The sequence below is a fragment of the Vanacampus margaritifer genome, chromosome 4, assembly GCF_051991255.1.
Source record: "Vanacampus margaritifer isolate UIUO_Vmar chromosome 4, RoL_Vmar_1.0, whole genome shotgun sequence".
Lineage (NCBI taxonomy): Eukaryota > Metazoa > Chordata > Actinopteri > Syngnathiformes > Syngnathidae > Vanacampus > Vanacampus margaritifer.
The window spans coordinates 17648508-17671646 of NC_135435.1; the positions used below are offsets into that span (position 1 = coordinate 17648508).

Below are 23139 nucleotides of genomic sequence, written 5' to 3' on the forward strand. Positions count from 1 at the left end.
GTCAGACCAATCACAATTCCAAGTTCTTTGTGGAAAATTGGGACGCTATATCATACTGACTAAAGAGGACAAGGACAACCCAAGTTGTTGTCAGCACTCAATCACACAATGCAGAAAGGTATATTCCGATTGGAGAATGACATATGCTCCCATCCAGGCATCATCACTTTCACAGAAGATCTTGCATTTCTCAACACGATAAAGCCGGACCACATGCAGCACCAATTACAACATCATGGCTGCGTAGGAAAAAGATCCGGGTATTGAAATGGCCAGCCTGCAGTCCACTTCTAGAGCACATTTGACGCATCATAAAGGGGAAGGTGCAACAAAGAAAGCCCAAGACAGTTTGAACAAATAGAGAGACACACGTGTTAGACAAGAAGTAACGGAATACATGTACCGCCGTTACGTAATTAAATTGCAAGAAAAATGTAACTGTATTGCATTACTGTTAAAGGAAAAAAAACATGTAATTAGATTACAGGTACATTTATTAAACATAGGGATTACAATTTATACGATGAGAGAGACAGAGAGAGAGAGAGAGAGAGAGAGAGAGAGAAAGAGAGAGAGAGAGAGACACAGTGCGAGAGAGAGAGAGAGAGAGAGAGAGAGAGAGAGAGAGAGCGTGTGCACGGCCGCGCGAGTGTGACCGTTGCTACATGTCAGAGAGGTGGGAACGAACGGACTGACTAGTTGTGTCCTCCACACGCGGGCAGTTTGAAAAAGCTTCATGGACGAGAGGAGGAAATGGTGACCGGTATTCAGTGGAACTTACTCGGAGCGAAAGTTTAAACTGAGAGTCCAGCGGCATCCTACGCGCTGTAGCTTCTTGCTAGCTAGCCCGCTAGCCTTCAACCATAATGCGAGTTACACCTTCCAAACAAATCTTCCGCTCACCAATTCACTATTTAAACATCCTACACAACATATACACGGCTAAACTTGTGACTGGGAGAATATACTGTATATTGTGGTGATATCTATTTTTATTTTGTCTTCATGGGCATACTCAATATTGGAGTAATCCAAAAGTAATCCAGTTACATTACTTTAAAATTATGGTACTTGGATTACATTACTAACTACACTTTTTAGCAAGTAACTTGTAACTGTAATGGATTACATTTTAAAAGTAACCCTCCCAACCCTGCTTATACATACATAAAAATGGCTGGCTCATTCACGGGCATTATGAACTGGTGACAAATCTCACCAGGCATGCAACTACAAAACCTTTTTGTGTGTATCAAATGCAATGTCGATGTGAATGTATTAATTCCCCTGCATACTTGGTAGCGACAATATTTAAATGATAATGAAACTGCCAGATATCTGGACACTTACTATCCACTTTATTAGGTACACCTTTTTTGTGAGAAGCACTGTATCAAAAACTGTGCCTTGATACCTGACAAGGGTCATAATATTTTTATGGCTCTCATTTCTCACCACGTCAAACTACAAACCACACACAATAACTTAAATCAAGTCCTAAACTTTGTTTAAGTGCGCTTTTATTTTATTTATGTTTTTGGGGTGAGGGGCATATCTTGATAACATTCATCTGCAATTGCCTTATAAATGAATAATTTGCTCAAAAACACAACATGAAATGAGTTGACATGCCTTGACAACTTCACAAAAGATTGTTTATCTCAATGGTGAACATCACATTATTATATGCACAGTAGCATTTACTCTCGGAAATTATAGTCAGATCTAAAATGAATAGCGCGACTTTTAAATCATTTAGCCACTTTGCAAACTTCTTCTGTTCAAAAAATTTCATTTCAAATGATTAATAACGTGTTACTTCAAATTAGGGTGTGTGAGGAGCAAAGCACACATTTTCTTGAATAAATACAAAAATAAACATCCACCAACACCTTCAAATGCTACTTACAATGCAGGTACAAAATATACCCAGAAAAAACAGGCCACACATTCACAGTATTTACAGTATCTCACACACATGCAACAAGTTACAAGTACGATAGTCTACGTGTTCTCGATCTATAGTACTGCATTTCATTTTGTTTTGCTACACCAAAGTTTCCACATAGCTCATATTTTTGGTATAACTAAATAAATCTTAAACATGACACATCAAAATAGAACCTCTCTTCAGTCATCACGTGCTGATACCGAAATTCCGTTGAGCGACTCACAACATGGAGCACTGACAATTAGTAGAACCACAAATGGATTACTTGATAATCAGTTAAAAAAAATATAACAGACTGTCAATAAATATAATGATTGTACATACGTTTCAAACCTGTTTAAACCTGGAAGCCATGTGATTTGGACATGTTTCCTTGGAATCCAGTGCAAATCCTTTCATTCTTGATCTTACACTACAGGCTGTAAATGAATTATAACTAAGCGTGGACAAAAGCGTTCGCTAGACTTCCAGTGTTTTCTATGTCTACGCCATTGACAGACACACGGACAGAACAAGAACCCATTTCTAGTGTGTTTTGTAGAGACTGAAAAGAACCCAAATTTGTAGAGCAGGTAATTGCAATGCCGAGAGCAAGAATTGTTCAAAACGTGACACAATCAGCCCCAAAATTCAGAATGTCGGCCTAAAAACTTATTTCCTTTTCGAATCGAAATATATTGATTTTAAGCCACATAAATGTGCTGAAGTTAAATTGTAAGTTTGGCATTGGGGATATTTTGGTACCAAGTATAAGTCTGTATCTATTACTGTATCCAGGTAGAGTATATAAGTACTTTAACAGAATAAAAAAAGCTATTTATGTTGTTTATGAGTTATGCAAAAGTAAAAAAAAATATATATATATATATTGACGGTTTGGATAATGGATGGATGGCTATTTTTCGAGATGTATAAATGTAATAAAGTCACATATGAATATGGCTATTGTGTACATTTTGGTCAAATAAATTCATCATAACTCGTCAAATTCTTTACCGATTTTGACACGGATTGGTTTGTAGGAAACAACAGATATGCAATGAATAAGTAGTTCTGATACCAGAAACGTGGGTTATTTTAAAATTGGGACTTTCACAACATTAAATATAAAGTTATGGCCAAATGCTTTTGAATTTAATAAAAACAACAACAACCTTGACCTTACATGAAATATTATTATTATTATTATTTTTTTTTTTGGGGAGAGCTCAGTATTGATCATTTGACATGTCATCATCATTGTTCTCCCTTTTATGTGTATATATATATATATATATATATATATATATATATATATATATATATTTTTTTTGTATGTATGTATGTGTGTGTGTGTGTGTGTGTGTGTGTGTGTGCGTGCGTGTGTGCGTGAAATATTATTTTCTTTTTCTTACTATTACATTGTTGAACACTGTAAAATTAATTGAAGCATCATTAGAAGGTTTTTGAAAAACAAATATTTCAATTAAGGTCATAATTAATATAGGCTGATCTTCTATTTTGGGTTCATATTTTTTCTATCCGATACCAAAGGAGTCAGCGCCTCACCAGTCATGCATCTCATGACACTGCTCAATACTCAACTTAATATTCAGCGTCAGTACATTTACGTGGCTTAAAATACATGTATTTCGAGTTATACAAAGAAAACACATTTTTGGGTGGACATCTTGTAATTTTATGTGGTATTTTTGAAAAGAGTGAGAGTAAAGCTACCAAATGTCATGCTTTTGTCACCATTTTACCGATTCATTTATCTGCTCCGCTTTAACTGAATAGTGAACGTTAAGTGAATAAAGTAAGCTATTAACTTCACATAGCTGGTGTGCCGATTCCACACAATCAGCAGAATTCTCAATTACCAATTGATCGATTACTCCGCCTACAAAAACTCACGTTTAGTGTAGATGCTGGAACCGATACGCTGACCACAAGAACATTTAGGTAGCCTGAGAGGAATGTACAAGTTAAGGATAAATAAACAGTGTACTCATGCAAACATTGGTTTTCACTTTAAAACACCAGGCAACTAAAATAAAGATCTTATATACAAAGCTTAGCTTTTGCACGCAAATATGTATATATACATTCATATATATTATCACTTTGTTATGTGCAATCAGACATCAATTCCCCCCAACTAAATCCGGATTGATTCTCACATTGGTACAGAAACAAACTGTACTTCCTCTGAGAATCCAGTTCATGTGAAACTAATGCACTTTTGGTCCTTTTCTACATCTTGAACAGAGACTCAACATCTGGACATTCCAATTTCAAAATGTCTTTTAAAAACCTGATCAAGAAGGTCTTGTTGGGAGTAAACTCAACCCCGGGCTTCTTCTCTGCTGATGGGACGGAAACAAAGGCCAACATTTCAACTGTTTCTTCAGTTTGAGGTCACTTCTCACACGCTTTGTTGTGTAGGTAGCTGAAGAGCGCCTCGAGTCCTTTAGTGGAACACCACAGCTGTTTCAGCATCTGACACTCCTTCTCGTTGACTTCCTCCAGAACACGGAGGAGGATGCTCCTCACCAGGCATTTGGATTCTTCTAGAACCTATTGGGCAAAGAAAGGAGGTTTGTTCAGTTCTTGAAGACAAACAAAGACCTTGTGGCTCCGCCTTGGCACGCACCGCAGCGTTGCACGACGCCATCTCCTTCACACGTAGCATGACTTCCTGATTAAACGTGGTTGGCCAGAATACCTGCGACACCAGACCTCGATTGCACGCTTCTTGAGCTGTCAGCTTTCTACCACAGAACAGCATCTCATTGGCCTGCCATTTGGACAAGAAAAAAAAAGAAGAAGTCATATTTGTAGGAGGGTTTTAACATAAACTGGAGTCGGGCCTAATAAGATTTGCTTGGACTCACCAAAGCCACACCGAGGATTTGCGGGAAAGTGTAAGAGGAGCATCCAGAGGGGGTGAGGTGGAGGGCCGCGCAAGGAGTCTGGAACCAGGCTCTCTCACTGGCCCACACCACATCACACAGGGGCAAGATGAAAGCCCCCAAGCCCAGGGCGGGTCCGTTGATTGCCACCACGATGGGCTTTTTGAAGCGTATGAACGCCAACACAAAGTCTCTGGATGAGGTACAGAGCAGTCACATTTTAGGACATGTTTACACAACAATGACAATTTCGACTTAGCACATCTTATCGCCAGAACCGCCCCAGTGACACCTCTTTAATTTTTCTGATTGTATTCTATTAGTGCCTTGTAATGTCAAATGAAGGAATCCAAAGATAGAATCGAATAAAAATCAGGCAAATTGAAGAGGTGTCAATGGGGAGGTTCAGGAGATTTTGTGAGAACAACTGACTTCCAAAACTGGACTACCAATTGAAACAGGATCTAATTAATAATAAAAGAAGACCAACGCCAGACATTGTCTCAAACATCAGGTCAGAAAACAACATGCTGTTTTCAAACCAGGCTGCTAATTGAAGGTAAATTCAGTATGCTAAAGCAGCAGTCAGAAAATCAAACACAAGATCAGGCAAAACTGGCATTTGTTGACAACTTTAATAGTTACCTGGAAAATCTTAGCCTGGAAATCCAGACTCACTCGCGGCTTTGCCGGAAAGTGAGTCTGGTCAACCCGCCCTATCAGTCACATTTCTGAGGCGGGGCAAACCTGAGCTAACAGACAGTGGAATGAACCAATGAGCGAAGAGACGTCAGAAAAGCGAAGTCTTTTTCTTTCTTTCCGGAGACAAAGTAAAAATCCAACATGGCTACTAGCCAAAGAGAGACAATAGTGAATGACTTATGTCGTCGTTGTGGGGAAAACTTGAAGATTCATCCGTAAGCTCGCCGCTGTTAAAACGATGTCTCGCTAATAGACAAATTTGATTAGTCGGCCTGTTTTCGGCAGGGTGCTGAATCACTGTCTATGAACGCCTATCAACACGCACTTCCTTTTTCAAGAAAGTGGGTGTGGCTTACCAGGCTATCAAAGTCTAGCAGGCTACGATAAACATTACAGTAGAACTACTCAACATTACAGTACATTGTCCTTGTGCAGTGAAAAGAAGCTTTTAGCTAATAGCAGACGTGCTAAACCAAAGATGTGCCAATGAACGGTTGAATGTTTTTACATGCCATCTGTAAACTAACTTGACCAAAATGAATTCAGTTGTGCTGGAGTGAAAGCACCTTAAGAACACAGCGCACTTTGTGTATGGTGTGTTCATAAACAACTAACCCAAATGACGTCTCCAGCTACTATATGAGAAAAGCCATTTTCAGTAGAAATGGAGCCCTAACTTACCTTACGGCATCTGCAATGCGACTGCTTTCTTTCCTGCGGTCGGTGGACAGACGGCCAATGAGGTAGGATGGCTCTATCCCACTGCAGAAGATAGTTCCCACAGAGCTGAGCAATAACAGTTTACTGTCATCGGCCGCTGCGTTACCCAGAGCCCGACACACCTCCTTCATTATCTGAAAAGCAACGCAAGGACAGGTGTGAAATAAACATACTTATCATGTTACCATCTTAAACCACAGCTAAAAATATATATATATATATATATATATATATATATATATATATATATATATATTAGAGCTGTCAAACGATTACATTTTTTAATCAGATTAATCACATTTTAGAATTTAGATTAATCACGATTAATCGCTTAATAAAAAATACTTTTTTATCTACATTTTTTCCCCGCCAAATTTGAAGAGCACCGGTTATGTGTTCATTCTTTTGACATTTAATGTCATGAGGACGTTTTCAACATTTTTTGATCCACTGCACACGCTCATCCTCCTCTTTTTCCTAATCAGTTAATTACTTGCGTAATTTAAAATGGAAACAACCCCGATATTTTGACATAAACAAATATTCTAAATGTGATACGCAAACATTCATTAAACGCTTTACTTTAATGCATGAAATTATGTTTATTGCTCAAACACAACCTGTGCTACCTTAAACTTAGCCATCCGCTGTCACGCTAAAGGATAATCTATGGTTAAAATTTAAAATGCAATTAATCTGCAATAATTCATGATTAATGCAATAATTTTTTGTGATTAATTAATCAGTTAACGCTTTAACTTTGACAGCACTACTAATATATACACAGTATATATATATATATATATATATATATATATATATATATATATATATATACACACATACTGTATATACTTGTTACTTGTTACGATACTTTGGTTCTTTATTGAACACATAAACACCAAGAAAACACATTACAAGTCTAAAATATAAATTGAAGTAAAAAAGAAAACAAGAATAGGAAGAAAGAAAAGAGTTTATATGTTCAAAAGGGGTAGGAGGAGGTTAAAAACATATTATTAGTTATTAGTTGTTAGAAACATACATATTCACATAACCTACAGATATATACACGTACACTTATCCTACTCCACATGTACACATACACACACAAACACAATATATTCCTGGTGCTACTTTCAACATACAGTCGTTAAGGAAGAAAGAGAAAGAAAAAAAAAACATTCAGAAGACCAAAAAATTAAAAGAAACTAAAGACACTATAGATATGGTAAGTAAATACTATAGCTAATATATTAATTTAACTCAATAACACTAATAGCATTGGGCTAATTACAGGGCCTCAAATATTTGCTTGTTTTTGTTTATTATTATTATTAAACCATCTTAATAAGGCAACATCTGTATCAATATTTTATTTGGCCCATCATCTGCACACAATTTTAACCTAACTGGGTGTTATGCTTTTATGGCTTGTTCTGTCCAGGTGAATCAAAATCCTGCTCAAATAATATGGCCAAATGTTATTTGCGTTCTTTGAAGGACAGAAGTGAATGCTGATTTAGTTTTTAATCAGAACACAGAGGGATGGACGTACAGTATGTCAAAATAAATAAATAAAATTACTAATATTTCAGTGCGTTGAACAAAATATTTCGAGTGAAGAAAGGCATCATTGTTTGTAATGTATGCATTGCACCAGTCATGATCTGGATTTTACAATGCATTCTACTCAATTGAATGAAAGTACCGGCCCGCTTCAAGCCTTAAATAAAAAAAAGTTCAATTTTTTTTCTTAACTGCTGGTATAGCACAAGAGTATATAGAAAGTTCCAAGTGGATCACCTCACAACTTCTAGTGAACTTTTTCAATTGAGTCATTTTATTAATTTGAAAGCGTTTCTAAGCTTCCTCTGCAATTTTAATTCCAAAGTTTGAGCTCTAAAGCAAATGAACGCCCATGTTTTAGTGAGGTATATACAGCAAGGTTCTTTTGAACCCTTACTACAGATGGAAAGCTTTATCAAATAGAGAATAATGGTTTCTTAAAATATCAGGAATTAGTAAAGACGTACAAAACAACAATTTTTTATTCATTGTACTTTTACCTAAAACAAGTGAATGAAAAATAACCATGGTTTGATATGTCCTCCTGTAACCTCTTATATGAGGATATGTTGTTGTTCTGAACTGTTGTAAAGCACAGGGGCGGAATCGAGCCTGGGAACTCTTAAGTTGAATGCCTTGTTTATACTGCAGACCTCCCTGTTTCAAAAACATGTTTTCGAAGCAGGACACCTGCAGTCCTCCCTATTTCAGAAACATGTTTTCGAAGCAGGACACGACTCATAGGGAGGGTGCCTGGAAGAGGGCTTGGCCAGCCCGGCTTCTCACGCTCATCTCTACTTGTTAAAGAATAAAAGATGGAGCGGCACGCGGTTTGGGTAGAGTCAGCTGAGGGAAGCGTACGTTCGCCCAGCCGTTAAGCAGCTCGTTCTACCCGGACCGTCGGTTCTCCGGTCTAGTGTCAAGGTAAGCGCTGATGATGATTATATTATGCTGCTTAGCGTTGAAGTGTGTTGATTGCTGTTTGCGGGGAATAAAGGACACAATTATTCTAGCACAGTATATCAGTCTCTGTGTAAAGTTATGATTGCCGCCTTGAAAAAAATGTGATGAATACGTCAAAGCACAAGTTAAGATAACATTAACGTCCTCATTCCCTGTGTGTCGTTCCCACCTCTGGCGTCAGAGCGTTGTTGTCTGTTGTTTGGCTGGAGAGGAGGACATGCGTGAAGCCGTCCTCCTTGCGGACTACGATGTCCCGAAATCGACAGTTGCTCTCGTTCTGTCGCACATTGTACCTGAGCCGCTTGTCAAACACGTAGCACTTCTCTTCCGCCAGCTTGCGTTTGACTGAGCTGTGCAGATGCAGCTTGCCATTGGCCAGAGGAGAGCCTGACAGAGGGAAGATGGCAAAGCAGGTCAATTATCTTGTACACATACGATACTAAATTAAAAAAAAAATGACAAGCTGTATGAAACCATACTTCATACTGTATATTTTTCGAACATACTGGATGATGCCCATAAACAAAGTATTGCCCTAGATGATGACAGCCTTTCACTGGAGGTGTTTGGGGGCATGTCCAAATAGTTGAAGACCTCGGGGAAGATATGAGCTTGTTTGGCCAGGGAACGCCTAGTGGTCCCTCAGGAGACGCTGGTGCGAGAGTGTGTTACCTGGGAGATGGGACACTTGGCTTTTACACTATTTAGCCTGCTTTCATGACCCAATTCCAAATCAAGCAGAAAACAGAAGCAAAGTTTTTCATGAAATATTTGGGGGAATAGGTCAGCCGAAAATGTTTATTTATGCTTCAACCGGGAACACTACTTTTTTTTTTTTGCATTAGGGAACTACCTTCATTTCTTAGTAGGACACTACAAAAATCTATATTTCTTGTAAAATTCTTCTAACCAAGATTCCTTCTAACTTGAACCTCATTTTATTTTGTTTAATCATTACGAAGTTTGCTGCCCATCAGGGGGTTTAATCATCCCAAATTATCTCATGTCTGCATGAGTCAAATCGAAGATTTATTTTTTTTTTTTTGCATCGTTGGTGGGACTCCATCTCCCTATCCATCCAATCAACAGTCAATTCCAAACTCTCCATGCTCAATCTTCTCCTCCACTGTTGAACATAATGCAGCCACCCTGCTACCTAAGTTGATTATACCATTTATTTGTAAATTGTAATGGGAAAAGAAATAACATATTACTGTCAAATTAAATAATTTATTTCAACAAATATTGAAGTTGAATGCTTTCGTCTTGGACAGGGTTCTGCAACCTGCGGCTCTGAAGTCACAAGTGGCTATATTTAGTGGCTCCCTGAGGATCTTCTAAAAAAATTAATATATAAATAAAAATGCGTAATTGCCTGTACTTTTCTTTGAGTGTACCTAACTGGATTTAAATGGTTGTTTGCAATGTAATTTGAAAAGGAAGTGAAGGAGCAGACTAACACAGAACTCCATATGTTGTTAATATTTCAGGAAATCTCCTGCATAATCTTTTATTTAAAAAGAAAAAATAATTTAGTAGGGAATAGTGTTTTGAAATAAATATTAAGCTCATTTAATAATAAACTCCATTGTTGTGGAAATAGTCAACTATTGCTGACAATTGCAGAGGCTATGAATTGTTTTAATATAATAAAATCAATGTTTGTAAACATTACAGGAATATTAGTAAAAAAAATAAAATTAAAAAAAAGTATCCCCGCCTTCCGAATCATCAAAATCGGGCCAAGATTTGGGACGGTGTGGTTATACGCCTGCCTCACAATCTCGACTCAGCTCTTTCTTTTTTGTATGATCGCCTTGTGTGGATTTTCTAAGGGTTCGAAGACAAATAAATGAATATTTATAATATAATGTTAAAAAAAAAAAGTAATTATATTTTAATTGTATTTCAAAAGTCTTTATAAATCATTGTACTGAATAATCCAAGCGTAAAAACAGTTAATTGGACTTTACACTCGTGATTGACGTGATTGACATTAAACATCTGGTTAGGTTGATCTCCAAAGAGGAAGCTTGAGGGCAGCTCAGATGTTTATTTATTTATTTAAATAAATAAATAAATAAAAGTATATATGTTAATACACTGCTTCATAGAGCCTGCCTATGGAATAATTAATAACAGACACAATCTACTGCATTCATTCACAGTCGTTTTTTTAGGTGTACTGTGGATGTGTGTGTGCACAATCAGAGACACTCTTATTAGCCTGCACTGTCACAGCAGCGGGATAATGGATGGCGCTGAGAGAACTAAGTGAGGTGAGCTGAGAGTCTTTCGAGGATTAGCAGATTAGCATCAATAATAGCTGCCAGTGTGCTAGCCACCATCTTACATTTGTAGCCGGGGATTCTTAAACATGTGTGATTTCTGAAGAGGTTTTCAGAAATGCTCAGTACAGACACATTATTTAGATTTTTAAATGTATTTTAATTTGCCTTAACGGTGACATGAAGCCCTCTAAAACAACAAAATTATGATAGTGCTACTGTACCGCATTTCTTGCAGATCGGACAATGATTGGTGTGTCAAGTGGAACTAATCACCATCTCTTCATATCAGAAGGAATCAATACTGTCCATGGAGCTTTAAAACAATGTGTGAGATAATGTTCACATCTTGGTAGGCACTGCTATTTTGGTTAGCAAAATAGGTACCAACAAAGTCTTAATTCTACTGCAGAAAATGGGTCAGGTGGGTTGGATGGATAGTAAAAAGGAGCCAGCTGTTTGAGGTGCTTGTTGGTTTCACGTGGATACCATATTAGGCAATTAATTGAAAAAGTATGTCAATTAGATTGGGGGCCACTATTTGAGCAATGTAACTAATAACCATCTACTGTTAACCACGTTGTGTTGTGTCTTCTCATTATAGACATCAAGCAGCCGTAGCTGGCGCATATGAATGCATGGCAGTTTAATGGTCTGAATTGTCTCTTTTCAATTGGATATGGCATTATGAAATGATATACTGTAAATGATTAACCAAGGCAGTGTGGGCTCTGGACTGTGACCTGGTAGTCCTAGTCGAAGGCGTTATCAGCTACTGTGGCAAAGAACCATGGTAGGATCCTTCTACAGTGGATTTAAAAAAAGTATAGGCTACACGACGTGTTCGAATGCCATTTTTGTGATATAAAAATTAGACCAAGATTAAATGTTTAAAACCTTTTTCCACCATTAAAGTGATCTATAACCTGTAAATAAAAACATCCATCCATCCTTAACTCATTCACTGCCATTGACGGCTATAGACGTCAAAAATTCATTTGAAGTATTTATTGGTTTTATATTTTTTTTCTACTTTTGTTAACAAGAGTAGGAAAACCTATAAAAAAACATTTACTGTACATTTAGAACAGATACAAAATTTGTGATTAATAGTGAGTTAACTAGTGAAGTTATGTGATTAATTACAATAAAAAATTGTATGCCCCTAATAAAAAAAGAAGAAAAGACTATTAAAAATTAGGAGTGTCAGACGATTCAAATTTTTAATTAATCGCTAGTTAACGCACGATTAATCACAAATTTTGTATCTGTTCTAAATGTACAGTAAAAAAATTCTAGGTTTTCATACTCTTGTTAACAAAAGTGGAAAAAAATGCGAAACTAATAGAAATAGTTCAAATCAATTTTTGACGTCTATAGCCTTCAATGGCAGTGAATGAGTTAAATACACTTCAGATGCTCTAGTAGGCTAGTCTGAAAGTTCGGTGCCAACATGATTGCTATTTGGAACATTTCATAATCCTCTACACCTTGACGAAACCTGCCCCTGTTCATGATGCTGCCACTAGCACGCTTCCCTTGTTATGATATTCTTCTGGTGATGAGTAAAGTTGCGTTAACACAAAACATACCTTTTGGAATTATGGACAAAAAGTTCAACCTTTGTTTCATTGGTCCATAACAAAAAAAAAATTCACGTGATTGGGAGATTTTAAGTGAAATCTGGTATTTGAACAAGAGTGTACAGTAAGCTTTCAGTCCAGTCTGTGTGGGAGTCTGTGTTTCTCGTCGCATCAAGCTAAGCCCTCATCACAGTAAAGTCGTCTTTGTCTTGGTCTCGGTCTAGTCGCCCACGTCAGTTAAGTCATCTTCGTCTCAGTTAAGTCGCCCAGCCAAAGTCAAGGCAGCCACAGTCAAGGCGACTAGCCTCAGTCAAGGTAGCCACAGTCAAGGCGACTAGCCTCAGTCAAGGCAGCCTCAGTCAAGTCAGCCTCAGTCAAGGCAGCCACAGTCAAGTCAGCCTCAGTCAAGGCAGCCACAGTCAAGGCAACTAGCCTCAGTCAAGGCGACTAGCCTCAATCAAGGCGACTAGCCTCAGTCAAGGCAGCCACAGTCAAGGCGACTAGCCTCAGTCAAGGCAGCCACAGTCAAGGCAGCCTCAGTCAAGGCAGCCACAGTCAAGGCAGCCACAGTCAAGGCGACTAGCCTCAGTCAAGTCAGCCTCAGTCAAGGCAGCCACAGTCAAGGCAGCCACAGTCAAGTCAGCCTCAGTCAAGGCAGCCACAGTCAAGGCGACTAGCCTCAGTCAAGGCAGCCACAGTCAAGGCAGCCTCAGTCAAGGCAGCCACAGTCAAGTCAGCCACAGTCAAGGCGACTAGCCTCAGTCAAGGCAGCCACAGTCAAGGCAGCCACAGTCAAGTCAGCCTCAGTCAAGGCAGCCACAGTCAAGGCGACTAGCCTCAGTCAAGGCGACTAGCCTCAGTCAAGGCAGCCACAGTCAAGTCAGCCACAGTCAAGGCGACTAGCCACAGCCAAGTCAGCCACAGTCAAGGCGACTAGCCTCAGTCAAGGCGACTAGCCTCAGTCAAGGCAGCCACAGTCAAGTCAGCCACAGTCAAGGCGACTAGCCTCAGTCAAGGCGACTAGCCTCAGTCAAGGCGACTAGCCTCAGTCAAGGCAGCCACAGTCAAGTCAGCCACAGTCAAGGCGACTAGCCTCAGTCAAGGCGACTAGCCTCAGTCAAGGCAGCCACAGTCAAGGCAGCCACAGTCAAGGCGACTAGCCTCAGTCAAGTCAGCCTCAGTCAAGGCGACTAGCCTCAGTCAAGTCAGCCTCAGTCAAGTCAGCCTCAGTCAAGTCAGCCTCAGTCAAGGCAGCCTCAGTCAAGGCAGCCACAGTCAAGTCAGCCTCAGTCAAGGCAGCCACAGTCAAGGCGACTAGCCTCAGTCAAGGCAGCCACAGTCAAGGCAGCCACAGTCAAGTCAGCCTCAGTCAAGGCAGCCACAGTCAAGGCGACTAGCCTCAGTCAAGGCAGCCTCAGTCAAGTCAGCCTCAGTCAAGGCGACTAGCCTCCTCTCGTCCAGTGCAGTCCATGTCCCCTCACCTTACTTCCTATGTTTTAATAAAGTTCCTCACATTGCCGTTCATTCATGTCTCCCTGTCGTGTTTCCCCGCATTTGGGTCCACCCTCTGCCAACCATCCCCACAAACCTTGACAGTAATACTTATAAGAATTTACAGGACCACAATAAGTTTGTAGGTACACTATACACCTACTTTGACACTCACAAATCAGTTCCACTGTGCAGATGGTCTTCTGCCATACACCCCCGCCCCCACCCCCTTTGATTATTAAATTATTCATGCATTTTTAAAACCAAATCACTGGGAAAATATGAATTTGCACAGGTGTTTTTGTCACATGACACAAGCAAATGTGTTGAATTAAGGAAATAGGACATGTTGAAGACAAAGGGCAAAAATAATACAGGCTAAAAGGTCTTAGGAAGTCACAAATGCCACTCACCGGCAGCATCCAATTGTTTCTGATCCTGTATAGGGACCATTGAAATAATAATAATAAAATAAAAATCTGGGTCAAATAACAGTGTCTTTTCCAAATAAGCTGTTTTGGGAATGACTTAGAATCAATGAAAAAGAAAATCCTATTCATCAAAATTGAAGAAAAAGACCCCGTTGGCCCGTGATGTTGTCGTTACAAAGTTATACACAAACTTTAGGATCTGCGTTCCATGCGCAAAAACTCAAACTCAGACCATAAATCCTTAAAACTGACTACATTGCTGCCAAAAGGGCACTTAGCTGTACTCTACCTCCAGAAAATATAACAATGTACGTTTATATATTGTTTGGTATAGATCCATTGTTTGTTTGCGTGTTTATTAGCCTTCGGTCGTGTCAGCTTTGTCACTTGGTGCAGGGTTGGAGTTGTTTTTAGAAACAGAAAGCCATTGTGACTGAAAATCACAATCAGCATGAACCAAAACAAAGACCTACAGAGGAGATGAAAGGAGCATAAAATTGTGTAGCATCAAGCTTGTGTGATTGTATTGACAGTACAGTGCATATTACTGTACAACATTTTCTAGTCATTCGAAGGATATTCTTACATTAGAAAAGTTTCCCCAGAATTTTTTTTCCATAAACTCTTACCCAATTCAGTACTTTCCGTTCCATCCAGACCTCCATCCACTCTGTTTGAGGATGCTCTGTGTGACCTTGAAACTGTCCTGTAAATGTGTGGCTGCGCATCTCCATTCAAAAGTCCGTTATGAGGTTCCCTCACTTGGGCTACAAATCGAGGGGCTCCTATTGGAGGAGTTTTAAACGTCATGGCTTTGCCCATTTTGTCCTGCGGAGCATGCTTGCCGGGCCCCATGCCAACATTCCCCGGTTTATGAACATGACCTGACCCTCTACTTCCAATCCCTAGAACAGTTACTCCTCGAACCCCGACAGCTGCCTGACTATTGCTTTTCTTTTTTCGCGCTTCAGACCGAGCTTTGGGGTTTTCTGCCGGTTGTCCATTGGCCGTACTTTTGGGAATTCTGGGCTGTTTGTGCGGATGCAGTGGCAAGCTGTTGAAGCGATCAATGAACTCCTCGCAATGCAGGAGGTGGTGCTCTGGCTCCCAAGTGTCCTCTTTACTTCCATAGCCCTTCCACCTGATTAGGTACTCCCACTTTCCCTTCTTGTTCCGCCTCTTGTCTACAATATGCTCCACCTGAAAACAGGAGACAAGAGGGAGAGGAACATTAGATTGTGACAAGTCAAGTTTAAGATATGAAGGTACATTCCTGGTAAGCGGAAGATAATGAAAAAACAAAAACAGTGGCATTTGAAGGTGAGACTGTTGTATTGATAAAGGCAAATGAAGCCACGGCGCATCGAGACATTGGTTATTGAAGATTGACATATCGTTCTGAAAATACCATCCATCCATCTTTTTTTCCTAGGCAAAACACAATAAATGTAAAAAATAAACTAATAAATACTTGAAATCACTTGCGTTGTGGGCCCTGAAGCTATAATCTATGAAAGTTTGACTTTTTGAATAGAATTACGGAAAAGATTCAACTTTTTAATGATATTCAAATTTTTTGACATGCACCTGTAAATGTTCCAAAAAAGAAGAACGTACACCAGTTATTCTACATACTTTAAAGGTGCATTGTGCAGTTCAAAAAGATAACATTAAACTTTTTTCTACATCATGCATGCTCCACTGTTCCAGCAATGCCCAGATGAGTACAAAGAGACCTGACTTTTTTACTTCGACTGCGTCTATCGGCCTGTATCTTCCCTTCAGTGTATTACTAGGGGTGTGCCAAAAAAATCGATTCTCATAAGAATCGTGATTCTCATTTAATACGATTCAGAATCAATTTTAAATGTCCCAAAATGGATTTTATTTAAATTATTTTATACGGTCTTCCCTTTGTTTGTGTGTGCCTTTATTGGGAGCGCTGTTCATGTTGTACCTGATTTTGCCACTTAGGGGCAGTGTGGTTTCACGCGGTCTGATACAGTGTTAAGTTGTAGCCACATTAGAGAGTAGAAGGAAAAAGTCCCGATCAAGTTATTCCAATAAAGCCACAGAGCAACAAAAAGTAAACACAACCACATACACTCTTGTTACTACAGTAGCCCACTACAGTAACACATGATAAAAATATTAGACTTTTCTCACGGGCTTTCAAAGTTGGACAAACTGTGAAACAGTGAGCTTCCCTCCAGAGAATAGAAAACAGCTGAGTGTTTATTTAGCCTTTAGTAGCACTAGAACGACAAGCAGGAAGTTTGGCAAATTGGTGGGTTTTGAACTGAAAAGCGGCCCTGTTGATGATGCACAGCGTGGTTAGCCGACCTCTGTGGTCTGCTGTTTGTCACTCCTTGATGCTCCCAGTTCAAAGATCCTTTAATTGCTGCTCCTGTCAAACCCCAACTGTGGTCGAGGTTCGTTGCAGGCAACGTAATGAATCACTGCCTTCTTTGCGAGAATAATAAATGATAAAAAGAGATGTGTTGCTGGATATGTATTTCCTCTTTTGAGGCTCATTGTTCTCTCACCGTCTGAGATACATTAAATGTGACAGATATTCAGAATTTAACACCAAACGGATGCAAAAAATTGAAGTTGAACTTGAACATTCAGTTTGTTAAATAACTGTTATCAATAGAGCCACACCAATGAAATAATTTTGTAAAGGTCATTTAATTTGTGACATTTGTTGTAAGCATTTAACCTGATTCCCAAGGATGAATGGATTCAACGTGGTTGCTGCCCACACCAAAGTGTCACATTTTGGAAAAAGGAACAGCTTGAAACTAAGACAGAAAGGCCCTTTGACACTTTTGTTTAAAACGGTTTTCCTGAGTGATCCAAACATTTAGGTGATCATCCAAAAAAAGAGTCCCTAGGCTGAACAATAATGCTGGATTGTAGTAGAGCCTTTCTTTTTTTATCTTAAATGGTTAGACTGGAGATTGAGTAGAAATTGTAAGGGGAAATATCAACACTGATGGCAAACTTGTGTTTCTTTAATGACAAACAAAAAGTCTTGCTGTTGACCACCATCCACCATATATCACTTTTTACAGTGGCGAGCGGTCATAATAAGCTATTAATGCAGTGCATGCCCAAGCCCTTCAATAAAATCATTGAAAATATTTATCCGTCAGTGTCCTTAGTTCTACTGTTTTGGTCTTAAATTCCTATGTAATTTGTCCAGTTTTCCTCGCGGAGAGCTGAAAAGCCGACAGCTTGTTACGCGCATGCGCAATGAGAAATCAAGTTGTGTTAGTCCTGAGAGGTTGTTTCTGTACGTGTGCCTTTTGAATGGTAAAAAAGCGGGCAGTAAAGCAGCTTATCTGACAACGCGCATGCGCATAATGGGCTTACTGTTTTACAGGAGGAGAACGAGGGCCATCAGACCCAAAAACAAAGAGCTGACAGCAAGCATCAAGAAAGCCCGGGCTTCCAGGACCCCCAGGCAATGCCACGGCGCATCGAGACATTGGTTATTGAAGATTGACATATCGTTTTGAAAATACCATCCATCCAACTTTTTTTCCTATGCAAAACACTGGGAAGTTTGCATGGGGATTTCTTCAAATTATTCAAATTTTTTGACATCCCGTTTTCATGGGTTGAGCTGGAAGCCCCAAATAAATGTAAAAATTAAACTAATAAATACTTGAAATCACTTGCGTTGTGGGCCCTGAAGCTAAAATCTATGAAAGTTTGACTTTTTGAATGGAATTACGGAAAAGACTCAACTTTTTAATGATATTCAAATTTTTGGACGTGTACCTGTAAATGTTCCAAAAAGAAGAACGTACACCAGTTATTGTACATACTTTAAAGATGCATTGTGCAGTTCAAAAAGATAACATTAAACTTTTTTCTAGATCATGCATGCTCCACTGTTCCAGCAATGCCCAGATGAGTACAAAGAGACCTGCCTTTTTTACTCCGACTGCGTCTATCAGCTTGTATCTTCCCTTCAGTGTATTACTAGGGGTGTGCCAACAAATCGATTCTCATAAGAATCGCGATTCTCATTTAGTACGATTCAGAATCGATTTTAAATGTCCCCAAATCGATTTTATTTAAATTATTTTATACTGTCTTCCCTTTGTTTGTGTGCCTTTATTGGGAGCGCTGTTCATGTTGTACCCGATTTTGCCACTTAGGGGGCAGTGTGGTTTCACGCGGTCTGATACACTGTCAAGTTGTAGCCACATTAGAGAGTAGAAGAAAAAAGTCCCGATCAAGTTATTCCAATAAAAGTTGTTTTTTTGCAGCGTGGAGCCGTTCTTTTGAGTGATAAAAGTGCCACGAGTAGAGCACTAATTAGCATTAGCGAGTCAGGCTGGAGTAGATCATTACGATTCTTTGAACATCTATAAATTGAAGCAAAAATCATTGTCAATCAAATCATTCTGAATAAAAAAATCGCTCCTAATCGTAAATTGATTCTGAATCGAATCACACACCCAAAAATCGGAATCGAATCAAATCGTGAGACATTCAAAGATTCTCACCCCTAATTACTACGATCACAATCAAGACAAAGTGGGGAGTATATTACGAATGATCCTCTTTTTGACAAATTGACACTGATGATGTTTGCATTTTACATAACATTCATGAAATTCTTCTGCAGTTGTAAAAACAAATGCTAGTGAGTCGTCAATACCTTCTTCTGATGCATCAGAGCATGGGTCACTGCTGCAGCCAGATAAGCGTTATCTACTTGAACATGCAAACTGGATCTAGAAGTTTGTTTCTGACATGCGTGGCATGTTTAACCAGAGCTGCTTGAAAAATTCCATGACTAATAGTTTTTAGTATCATGTGATGTCAATCTTGCTTAGTCACTACCATGATGAGGAACATGATGACATCATGCACAGAGCAGCCACCAATGAACTTAGGGGTTTTACAGGATTTGTTTGACACTAAAACCACCCCTTCGTGGAAAACAGAATTTTGCCACCCGGATCTATGTGTACTGTGACGTCAAGGTGAAATTTCTTATGGAGCGGTTATGATTGAATTCTGCCCAGCGACAGGTGGCCAGCAAACGTGACAAAACAGGGATGAAGAATCCTTGCAATTGTGCTGATCTGCCTAGCTTTAAACTATTTCAATGTCGAAAGCAAAAAAACAAACAAAACAAAGAAATCATACTGTAGATTATACTGTTGCTCTTCCTGGAATGTTGCTTGACTGGTCCCCTTTATATAAAAAAAACATTAATCGCTCTTAAAAAAAAAAAGTACAGGTGTGTTCACAAGTTGTAAAATGTCAAGTGTGAAGGAACAAAAACAGCATGCAGTATTAGAAGGAGCCACCCACATTGATGACTCCCAAAAGGTACAATGATGTACATTGATGCCTTGAGATACAAGTTGAATTGATTTTGTGCCCAACTGCCCACACTCGTTAGACCATGTTCACCAATTTCGGTCCTCGAGGTCCAGGGTCCTACAGGTTTGAGATGTTTCTGCCTACCAACACACGTGATACTAAAGATCGGGATTGTTTATAAGGCATGCTGATGAGCTGATTATATGAATCAGGTATGCTAGTGGAAACATCTAAAACCTCAGGGACCGGAATCGGTGAACCCTGCGTTAGACAAAACACTCACTGCATCTCAAATGAAAATGGCATTATTCCATTCCAAGATGGCTCATATCTCAGTCAAGTCACAAAAATCTCATGGCACCGCTGTACTTTTACTAAGCGTGCAGCAGTCTTGAACTGGAACTGGGGCTGGGCCCAAAAATAAAATCTAGATTGTTTTCAGTCATTCTCCATGATTATGTTTTTAATCGATTTTAAGTAGTAACCCCAACAAACATGTAAAATAAAATAAAGCCAGTGCAGAATGTTCAGACAACAATAGTGTACAGTATACCAATTTTAAATAGGTTTTAACGTAAACTTAACACAACTAGTGCAAAAAATAGCTATTCATATCTTATGCATAACTTGCTTAAATGCCACAATTAAGTAGTTAGTAACCATTGTAAACACATCTTATAAACCACCCATTCAGCATTCTGCCACCTGTGCAAAATTGCAATTCACAATAAGGTTTGGATATAACAGAACTGAGAAAAAAACTGCTTTTAATAAACCAGAAGACAAGAGTGTATTTATTTATATGTACCACAATTTAGCTCATTTTCAACTATTCAGTTCAAGAAATGTCAATTAATTTATTAAATTTGATTTATTGCCCATTAAACCATAAAAGTAAAAGAAACATTGGAAGTACAAAATAAAAAGAAAGAAAAACTGCTTTTAATAATCCAGAAGACAAAAGTGTATTTATTTATATGCATCACAATTTCCAAATTTAGCTCATTTTCAACTATTCAGTTTAAGAAATGTCGATGAATCGACTCAATTTGATTTATTGCCCATTAAACCATAAAAGTAAAAGAAACATTGGAAGTACAAAATAAAAAGAAAGAAAAACTGCTTTTAATAATCCAGAAGACAAAAGTGTATTTATTTATATGCATCACAATTTCCAAATTTAGCTCATTTTCAACTATTCAGTTTAAGAAATGTCGATGAATCGACTCAATTTGATTTATTGCCCATTAAACCATAAAAGTAAAAGAAACATTGGAAGTACTAAATAAAAAGAAAGAAAAAAGGTGACTCTTTTCAGGGAGCAAACGGATACAGGTGTTTTCTTTCTCAAGCAAAAGTCAAGTGTGAAGGGTTCTAACAGTATCCTACAATTGACGGCACCACCCCCCATAACAAGCCCCAAAAGATACAATCATGTTCTTTTCCTGAGTATAGGAGTCATAAACCGTAGGTATTTTTGCTACCTGTACCCTATAAAAACAAACTCCTATGGCTTTCCGTGCCATCCATGGCCTGCCACTGCGGTGATGTGAGGAGCTCATTCCCGGCATGTGCGCGCACCCCCGCGACCATCCCTCCCCTCAGCAGCCGTTCAGCATGTCCGCTGTCACTTTACCACCACTTTCAACTCGGCGACACCCCGAACACTTCGACCCGTCCAATACACCACACTTATTCGCAACAACCCCTCTGAAAATGGTCGAAACGGTTTCAGGGGCGACATAAAGTCGAGTAAAGCTCGAGTTTCGTCTCTTTAAAAGGGCTCAGGACACCGTTTTTTTTTTTTGACACACACACTCTACGCGACGCCCTCCCCTTTACTTCCTAATTCCTATATTCGTCAAAATGACAGAGAACATAACGTGGACGTGGCTTCAACCTACCTCGTAAAGGTCTCCCGAAGCCATAGCGGGGTGCTGGCACGGCGACAAGCTTTTCTCGCCTGCCCCGAGGGCTTTTTTTGGAGGCTCTTTGGACGGGGAATTAGCGAGCAAGCCTTGTTATTGCGAGCGATGGGCAGTCAGCACGCAGATCAGCAGACAGTGTCAATCGAGCCCGGCGCGTTGCGATGGATCGTTCAAGCGCTGGAAGCAAACAAGCACCGGGCGGTGCTGTTTACTCAGCCGGCAACCGACGGCGAAAATGAGTTTACACACGGCCAGGATGGCCGATGATCGCGCACCTCCTCCTCGTCCTTACTGGAGTGTCTTGTGACGACGCTGAGCCACGTCGAGATACACTCCACCTGTTCACGAGACCTGATTTAGGAACACGCGTTCTAAATAACTCGTTTTAAAGCGGTCCTTTTACAATCACGATATTTACACACTATTTGAATCCAATTGTTTAGAGGGCAAACTGATTAATCAAATTTGTTGCTTTGATTCAGCCTGTACTGCAACAATATATTTTTGTGTACAAAATAAAATGGTCAACTATAGGCTACTTAACCCTGGAGAACCCAATAACCCTTTTCTTGTTTGGAAAATTATGAATTATACATTAAATGACTGCTATAAATTCACTGAACACCAAAATAAATGTTTTCTCAATGTTTTTTTCAATTTATTCCCTAATTTAGGATTAGGGCGAAATTTGACCCTTTGGGATTTAGGGGTATCATCTCGAAAAATCAGAATAACAAAAACTGTCAGTAAACTATTTAGAATTTAAGAAAAATAATCAATCAAATACACAGCTACATTGAACAATATAATTGTTTTGTTTTATTTGTTGCATTTTAGCCATCTTGTCACCACCACTCTGGCTCATGTAAGTGCAATATTCATCCACTAGATGGCCCCATGCAGGGGTCAGAAGTGGCACTCTGGACTTTTGAAGTTAAATATGTAAAGAAAAAAAAAAGGTCTTTGTTATTTGAGTAGCAGAATTGATAGGGGCCAAATTTGACCCCGTGGGTTCTGCAGGGTTAAACAATCTAATGGATCCAATACAAAACAAACCCTGTCATAGATAGAAATGCTTATTTTTGTTTTAACTCCATCAACACCCAATATATAACAATATGATTATACAATGGAAGTTATTTTAGGCCTACGTTGTTCACAATTTCGTTTTCAAGTTTTGTTTTTATCTGCGGAACCTGCTGATCTACAGCATTTGCTGGAAAACTCACCGACTGGCATTTTATTTTCATCTGTCTATTGAACACAT

The 23139-nt window shown here is 39.1% G+C and overlaps 1 protein-coding gene across 1 annotated transcript; it reads right to left on the bottom strand.

Moving 5' to 3' along the window:
- Positions 1-1503: 1503 nt before the first annotated feature.
- LOC144050960 (chromodomain Y-like protein 2) lies at positions 1504-22164 on the bottom strand. The gene is made up of 7 exons (XM_077564662.1): positions 21849-22164; positions 15222-15792; positions 8969-9186; positions 6229-6401; positions 4828-5038; positions 4587-4730; positions 1504-4510 (listed from the first exon to the last, which is right to left on the bottom strand). Exons 1-7 carry the CDS (start codon positions 21870-21872, stop codon positions 4352-4354), a joined length of 1500 nt encoding a protein of 499 aa, XP_077420788.1. The 5' UTR covers positions 21873-22164; the 3' UTR covers positions 1504-4351.
- Between the last annotated feature and the right edge of the window lie 975 nt (positions 22165-23139).